Source organism: Pteropus vampyrus, unplaced genomic scaffold (assembly GCF_000151845.1).
Source record: "Pteropus vampyrus isolate Shadow unplaced genomic scaffold, Pvam_2.0 Scaffold23, whole genome shotgun sequence".
In the NCBI taxonomy this organism is placed as follows: Eukaryota; Metazoa; Chordata; class Mammalia; order Chiroptera; family Pteropodidae; genus Pteropus; species Pteropus vampyrus.
Genome location: NW_011888804.1, coordinates 1,049,604 through 1,056,591, shown reverse-complemented (window position 1 = coordinate 1,056,591; position 6,988 = coordinate 1,049,604). Strand labels below are relative to the sequence as shown.

General features: G+C 52.4%; 1 protein-coding gene across 2 annotated transcripts; it reads right to left on the bottom strand.

Annotated features, from left to right (window-relative positions):
• Nucleotides 1–4,554: 4,554 nt before the first annotated feature.
• IL31 (interleukin 31) lies at nt 4,555–6,923 on the bottom strand. 2 transcript variants are annotated; one of them, XM_023528134.1, is made up of 3 exons: nt 6,514–6,923; nt 6,215–6,354; nt 4,555–4,933 (listed from the first exon to the last, which is right to left on the bottom strand). In XM_023528134.1, exons 1-3 carry the CDS (start codon nt 6,527–6,529, stop codon nt 4,640–4,642), a joined length of 450 nt encoding a protein of 149 aa, XP_023383902.1. In that variant the 5' UTR covers nt 6,530–6,923; the 3' UTR covers nt 4,555–4,639. The 2 variants fall into 2 exon arrangements, with proteins under 2 accessions (XP_023383902.1, XP_023383903.1); XM_023528135.1 differs by having other exon boundaries at nt 4,555–4,930.
• Nucleotides 6,924–6,988: the final 65 nt, after the last annotated feature.

Below are 6,988 nucleotides of genomic sequence, written 5' to 3'. Positions count from 1 at the left end.
AAAAAAAAACACATCAGCTCATATATTTTAAATGTAGGAACTTTAAGGCATGTAAATTACACATCAGTAAAACTGATAAAAGTTCTGGTTCTAAGGTCCAGCCCAAACCTGCTTAGTCAGAATCTGGGTGGAAAACCCAGGCATCTGCACTTCACCCCAACGCCCCAGCAGGACCAGTGACATAATTCGCAGGGCTCAGTGCCCAGTGAAAGTGTAGGGCTCTTTGTCCAAGAATCATTAAGAATTTCAGGGCAGTGACAACAGAGCTTTAGACAAGCCCTTCTGAGCTAGGAGCCCCTGTGTGACCGTCCAGGACACAAGCTCATGACGCCGGCCCCGGAGCCCAGACTGAGGTTTGAGACACTCTCTCCAAAGGAAGGGGGATTTGGTTAGCAGATAAGCATCCTCATCAGAGAAGCTGTAGGTGGATTTGCTGGAGGTACGAGAAGAGAAATCAAAAGGCTTCCTCTGCCTGCAAGAGCTGTGAGGCGGATTTAGTCGGAACCGAGGCGCAGTCCCCCAGCCAGCGGCTGAGGCATCTCCAGAGCTGTGGGCTCTCAGTGAGGGAGGGAGAAAGGCTTGTTCAGCTGGCAGGTGTGCGGGAGGTCCGGGTCGGCCCATCACCTATCCACAGAACGGCGTCCGTGCCTCCGGCCGATGCCAGCAAAACGGGAGTTCACGAAAGTATGCGAGGGGGCTTGGCGGCCACTAACGGCTCAGCCCCTGCCACCTTGGACACGTGGGCAGTTACCACCTCTTCCTGCAGCGACCAACCTGCCACCATCCCCGCTGCTTCATGTCACCAGCCTCTAATCCACAGTCTGATCATACCGCCATGGTCACACGCGACATAATAAGAAATACACACGTGGTCTCTGCCCCCGGGCCCTCACACAGGGCTCCTGAGTGGTGGGAGCATCATCGGTTCTCGTGAGGTGACTCATGGTGGGCTCCCGGATCCCTTCGGGATGGGGACTGGTCACCAGAGGGACCGAGTCATGGTTGGAAGCGTGCGAGTTGCAGCCCCTCCTTCAATCCCTCTCCTCCTCTGTGCATCCATGTGCCAAGAGCTGGTGCACCCCAACTCCACGGAGACAGAAGCTTCTGTGCTCAGGACCCGCCCCTGCCGAACCTCACCCCATGTGCCTCTTCCTCTAGCTGTGCATCTGTGGCCTTCATCACATCCCTTATAATAAATAAGCCATAAATGTAAGCAAATGGTTCCCTGAGTTCTGTGAGCCATTCTAGCGGGTTATCGAACCTGAGGGGGTGTTGTGAGAACCCCACAACCAAGGTGGACAGAGATATGGGTAACCTGGGGCCCACCACTTACAGTCGGCATCTAAAGTGGATGGGGACAGGCTCGTGGGGCTGAGCCCTCAACCTGTGGGGTCTGCACTGCCCCTGGTAAGTGAGTGTCAGAACCGAGCTGACTTGTAGGACACCCAGGCGGTGTCCGCAGAGAGTTGGAGGATCGCTGGGCATGGATGCCCCACTTGTTTGGGGTCAGGTGTTCTGTGAGTGGAGACAAGGTTTTCCTTCACCCTCGCGACAAGGTACACGAAAAGGCAGAATCTCTTATCTCTTCAGCCTCAGTCGCAGGAGGCAGGCTCTGCTTCCCACCAGACCTACTTCTCAAACTGTCGACCCTTCATTCTCATGCAAAGACAGAGTGGGCAGAGCCCAGGTTTCCAACTTAGGAGTCAATCAGCACAGCACAGCAGAGTCAAAAAACAATACAAGAGGAAAGGAAGGAAGAAAAAGAAAAAAGAAAAGAAAAGGAAAGAAAGAAAGAAAGGAAGGAAGAAAGAAAGAAAAAGAAGGAAAGAAAGAAAGAAAAGAGAAAGAAAAGAAAAAAAACAAAAGACAGTACAAGAAACATCTCTCATCTGTCCATCATCAGTGAAGAAATGAATGTTGGACGAAAATGCTCAGGTAGATAGATGTTCACTGGTGAATGTCCTACAGTCAATAAAACCATCACCTCTGGGGTGATCTTAACCTTACAGAAATCATTGCATCTTATCCATTTTCTAAAAGGCCAGAGACCCTGCGACTTAATCAGTAATAAATCATGGCAACAAAGTCCTGGTCCCTGAGCCCAGCTCTGCCCTATAGACCTTGCTGCGGGCATGGATTCGTCCCACGTCTGGGCTGCCCGCTCTAGGAGTGACGTGGCGACTGAGCTCTTAAAATGTGGCTCGCGTGACTGAAGAACCGAATTTTTAAAGAACGTTTTATTTTTAAATAAATGTAGCTGCACAGACACATTGTAGAGAGCAGAGTTCGCCCACACACGAGTGTCTGCCACCGTCACGGTGCCTCGACCAGAAAGCAGACGGTGACACCAGTACGGGCTTAATTGGGATTTTCACCGGTTTTTTCACTAAGGTCCTTTTTCAGGATCTCCTCCAAGATTGCGTTCAGTTGTCATGTCTCCTCGGTCTCCGACCTGGGGCGATTTCTCAGCCTTCCCGCGGTCTCCCCACCCTGACACTTTTGAGGCGTGTGGGTCTGGGGTTCTGTAGACGGCCCCTCAGCCTGGGTCTGTCTGGTGTCTCCTCGTGAGGAGGCAGCTGAGGAGTCTGCAGTGTGAGGGAGGCCCCCACCCTGTCCTGTCCCATCCTGTCCCCTCCGGGTCCCTGACGCCCGCTGACCGGCGGTGTTCGCCTGGCTCCCTCACTCGGGGTGCTGTCGGCCGTGCTTCTCCCTGTCCAGTGCTGTCTTTCCCTTCTGTCCCTGCCGTAGGAGCCGGTCGCCACGTCCAGCCTCCCGTCGGGGGAGGGGAGCCCAGCCCCGCCTCCTGGGGGAGGGGTGTGGAGCCTCTGCAGTGGCCCGTTAAAGTCACCGCAGTTAAAGTCACCGCAGTTAAAGTCACCGCAGCTTGTGGGGAGACGCGCCAGGCCGGCAAGTCCCCGTCTCTGCCGCGCGTTTTGCCGGCTCCGCTGAGGTTCGTGCGGGGACCCGGCCGGCAGCGTGACCTCTGCGACGCGCCCATAGCGACCTTCTCTTTCCCTCCTTCCTCCCCTGGTGATTCCATAGAGTTCTGTGAGGGACGCTCGTCCCTTCTCTGTTTGTTTATTTATATTGCTTCAGACTGGTGGGTATTCATTTTATTCTTTGGAAGGACATACGGTTCTCTCTCATTTCCCAGTTTTGGATAGTTTTTCCAATAACCGCAGTAGTGGTTGGATATTGGGCCATGAGAAAGAATGATAGCTGTCCACCGCAATGGGCATTTTTGGAAGGACTGACCAGAACGTCGTCATTGGAGGCTAAGCTCCCTGGGGGCTTGCAAGCCTCGTGTGGGACTTAGAGTAGAAATACCCACAAGAGTGAGAATGGACAGTCCGAGGCGGACCTGCCTGTTTCAGAGTCCTAGCCTCATCCCCCTTGTATGAGAACCTGGGCAAATCACACTGTCTTGTTGCGCCTCAGTTTCCCCCAAACAGGATAAAGATGAAGGTGGTAGTCGACGCAAGGTCAGTGGTTCTCAGGCTTGAGTGTACGTCTGACTCGCCCGAGGGGGTTCATCAAAGCCCAGGGTGTTGGCTGCACCCCCAAAGTGTCTGAGTCAGCAGGTCTGGGGTGAGGCCCAAGGATCTGTGTTTCTAACACGTTGCCAGCTGCTGCTGCTGCCGGTCCAGAGACCACACTTTGAGAACGTTGGTCCCGATGACCTCTAAGAACCATTAACGGCTTTGCACTCAGCATTTATTTAAACATCCCTGATGGCGAAGGTGTCACTGGGGAAATGAAGGAGCAGACCTTGCAGGAGCAGAGGCACTGGATACCCACTAGGGGATCACGGGTGCTCTGTGCCAACCAGGGCAGTAAGTGTCTCTGAAGCCAGTCACTGCCCAGGGAGGGACAAGGGTTGGATAAGGTGGTGAAGAGCCAGCTTGAGTCTGAGTCCCACCACTTAACAGCTTTGTGGCCTCGGGCAAGTGACTCAGTGACTTTTTGCCTCAATTTACCCACCTATGAAAAGAGGACAATAATGGTACTTACATGGCCTGGGATAAAGACAATGCTCAATAAATGGTTGTTTCTGCTAGAATTATTATCATTTGCTGCTGAGCCTGCCCGGTTGGGAGAAGCGTCGCTGACAGACGTAGTGTCCATTTCCACGTCTCATGCTCCCTCAGCCACGCCACCACCCAGCCTGGATTCCCCGTCACTAAATTTACCCCCCTCACAAAATCCGAAACAGATTATGAGAAAAATTCAAAATAATTTATTAAATAGGTACCGAGGGCTCCTCCAAGGAGCATTAACAACTCTCGATACAATAAATATCAATAAGTTAACATAGTGGCCACTTCCTGCCCTCGCAAGGGTATCATGAGAATAAATAAATTTAAGACTACAGAAGAGAAACATTCTATAAATACCAATACTGGTAACAATGACATAGTTTGAAATCTGTTTGAAGTTCACTCATACATTTATATCTCAGGTCTCCCAAGACTGGTCTTCCTGGGGGTTCACTGAGATTATGCATTGGAATAATTTCATAATAACTCACAGCAGAGTTCGCGTACTTAGCTGTCGCTCATCTTTTTTTTTTTTTTAAGGCTTCGCACATGTTTATTCCAAGAAGCAGAGACTCAGCAGGAAGCCCTCTGACGGCCTGGTGTCACGACTGCACTGAGTCCATGCACGTGGAAAACCTTTGTAAAACGGCCACGATGAACCTTTTATGTTCGAAGGTATTTTCAGGCACCGAAACTTCTGTGTCTGGTTCATGTGGAATGTTGAGTTTGTTGAGCTGTTCTATGAGAACATCGATGTCCGCTTCGTCATCTAACAATGGTTTGATCGCCCTGAAGTAAGGCAGGATGGCTAAGCTGTTGGCGATGTGGGGCGGTTGGCAGTAGGAGGTGAGACTCGGCAGTGGGTAAGGCGTAGAATCCGACAGTCCCGACTCCTTCTTCACAAATGGAACAAGGGGGAGAGACGGGCGAGCATTAGTTTTGGAGGTGACTGTTGCATGCTTCCTCCGTGACTGGCATGAACAAGCCTCCTCCCACCCCCCTCATCTCGTCTGATCAGTGTGACAACCCGGCGAGGCCGTGATCATCACTATCCCAGAAGATACTAAAGCTCCATCAATGGTTTGCAGAGCTGGCCCGAGAGCAGGCAGCAGACCCAGATCTCAGCCCGCGCTGGGCATCCACTCTGAAGCCTACACGTATGACCACTGCTCCATCCTGCCTCCTCTGCCCCGCCTGGCTGAGGCCTCTCCAGCCTTCTGGAATCTGCTCTCGGCTGCTCGGGGCCTCAGACAGGTGGGGAAGAGGAGACTCTCTGGGTTTCCATGCTGCTGCTTGCCCTTGGTGACTCTGTGTTAAATCCAAAATTTCTCCTGCTTAAGGGAGTGGCGGGGCGTTATACTTGTCTGGAAAGGCCTCCAAGATGCCAGGGAGAGATTCCCCAAACATATCCCGACTCCAGACCTCACCCTCACCCATCCCTCTTCCTAAAGACTAACGAGCTAAGAGCACCTCACCACCCTGAACTGCCTGGTCACCTCGGCTGGTAGCGACTTCTGCCTTTGTGTCTGTAAAAAACAAGGCTAAGGTTTGAATACCAGGGTGGACGGGAAGGGCAAGGCCGATGTCACGAATTATTCCCATGTTTTGGGTTTTGTTTGTTTAATCAAAGCCACCTAAGAGCTTCTGTCTGGATCACAATCCTAAGAAAATGGGGGGCTATTTACATTTATGCAGCCACATACTTTCCTCCCGATGGGGTTAGCTCAGGACAGCCTCTGTTAGAAGCAGACTGGGTCCTAATTAAGCAGTGAAGCCGCATGCAAGCAGACACCTGATTATTAACTGCCCTTCTCTGCTGTAAGGGACACTCTGGGACCCATGTGAGGGTTTTCACATCCTACATCCACGAGGACATTGTTTACAGCTTAGGCTGCCGTTTGCTACTCCTTAGCAGACTCCTGGATGGGTAGACAAGGTGGCCCACCTCAAGAGATGTGCTACAGGCAGGAAAACTCAGTAGTCCTGTGAACCAAGTATGTCAGGAGTGAACAAGCCGACTAAAGCAGACCCTATAGTATATGGGAAATTGTTGAATTTTTGGCCATCTGAGCTAATGTCTGCCTCTGACCCCTATCCTCATAAAAACCCCACCGTAGTCCGCCTAGCTGTTCCCATCCTTTCTTGGGGATGGGATGACATGGCTGCATGACACTTACGTATTCTCTCAAGAGTCCCTTAGACGAGAACCGCAATTCCAAGATGATTTTTGTTAGGTCATGGCCACTGATGGGGGCCGTGTGGGAGGACAGCAAAGTCCCCATACAGCAGAGCAGGAACAGGGCAAACCTGGCTGATCCTGGAGAAAGAGAACAGTGCCGTGAGGCACACGGGCCAGACCACCCGGCCGCCCCAGCTTCAGCCCCCCGGCCGCTGTCGAGAGCAACCGCAGGACTGAGCCCCTACCCAGAGCCCTCCTCTCTGCCCCAGACGCAGAGGCAGCGGGATGCAGCGATACCTGTGTGGCAAACCATGGTGCGAGGGAGCAGGGCCCGCTTCGGCAGCAGCGTCTGGAGCCAGATGTGTTCGCCATGGTACCGGGAGGTATATAAAGGGCCCTCTGCGAGGAGGAACAACGTCCCGCCCACAGCAAGATCATTACTCAGCTTTTTTTCCAGAAAACACTTTCAAAATTCTGCCACCCGGGGCTGTGTGAAAGCAGGTCTGGAAGGAAGTGCTGAGGTCACCTTCAAAGTGGGCAGATGCCTTGACTCAATACAGGCACATGCAGGAAGGCACACACATCTTTCTTGGAAAGAGCTTGTAGATCCGACCAAGAGAAATTTTGAAGCCCAGGGTAGACGGGCTCAGCCACCAAGAAACTGATGACACAGGGGTTGCTGGTCAGCGCCTCACGGGGAATTTTGGGGGAAGGTCAGGGTCGAGTGCACGTAGGTGTACAGCTAGCATGAAGTTGGTAAGATGCGTTATCT

Coding starts and splice junctions, on each gene's coding strand:
- IL31 (XM_023528134.1), bottom strand. Junction 4,934..6,214: donor AGGGACTCTTGAGAGAATAC/GTAAGTGTCATG, acceptor CCATTTGTGAAG/AAGGAGTCGGGACTGTCGGA.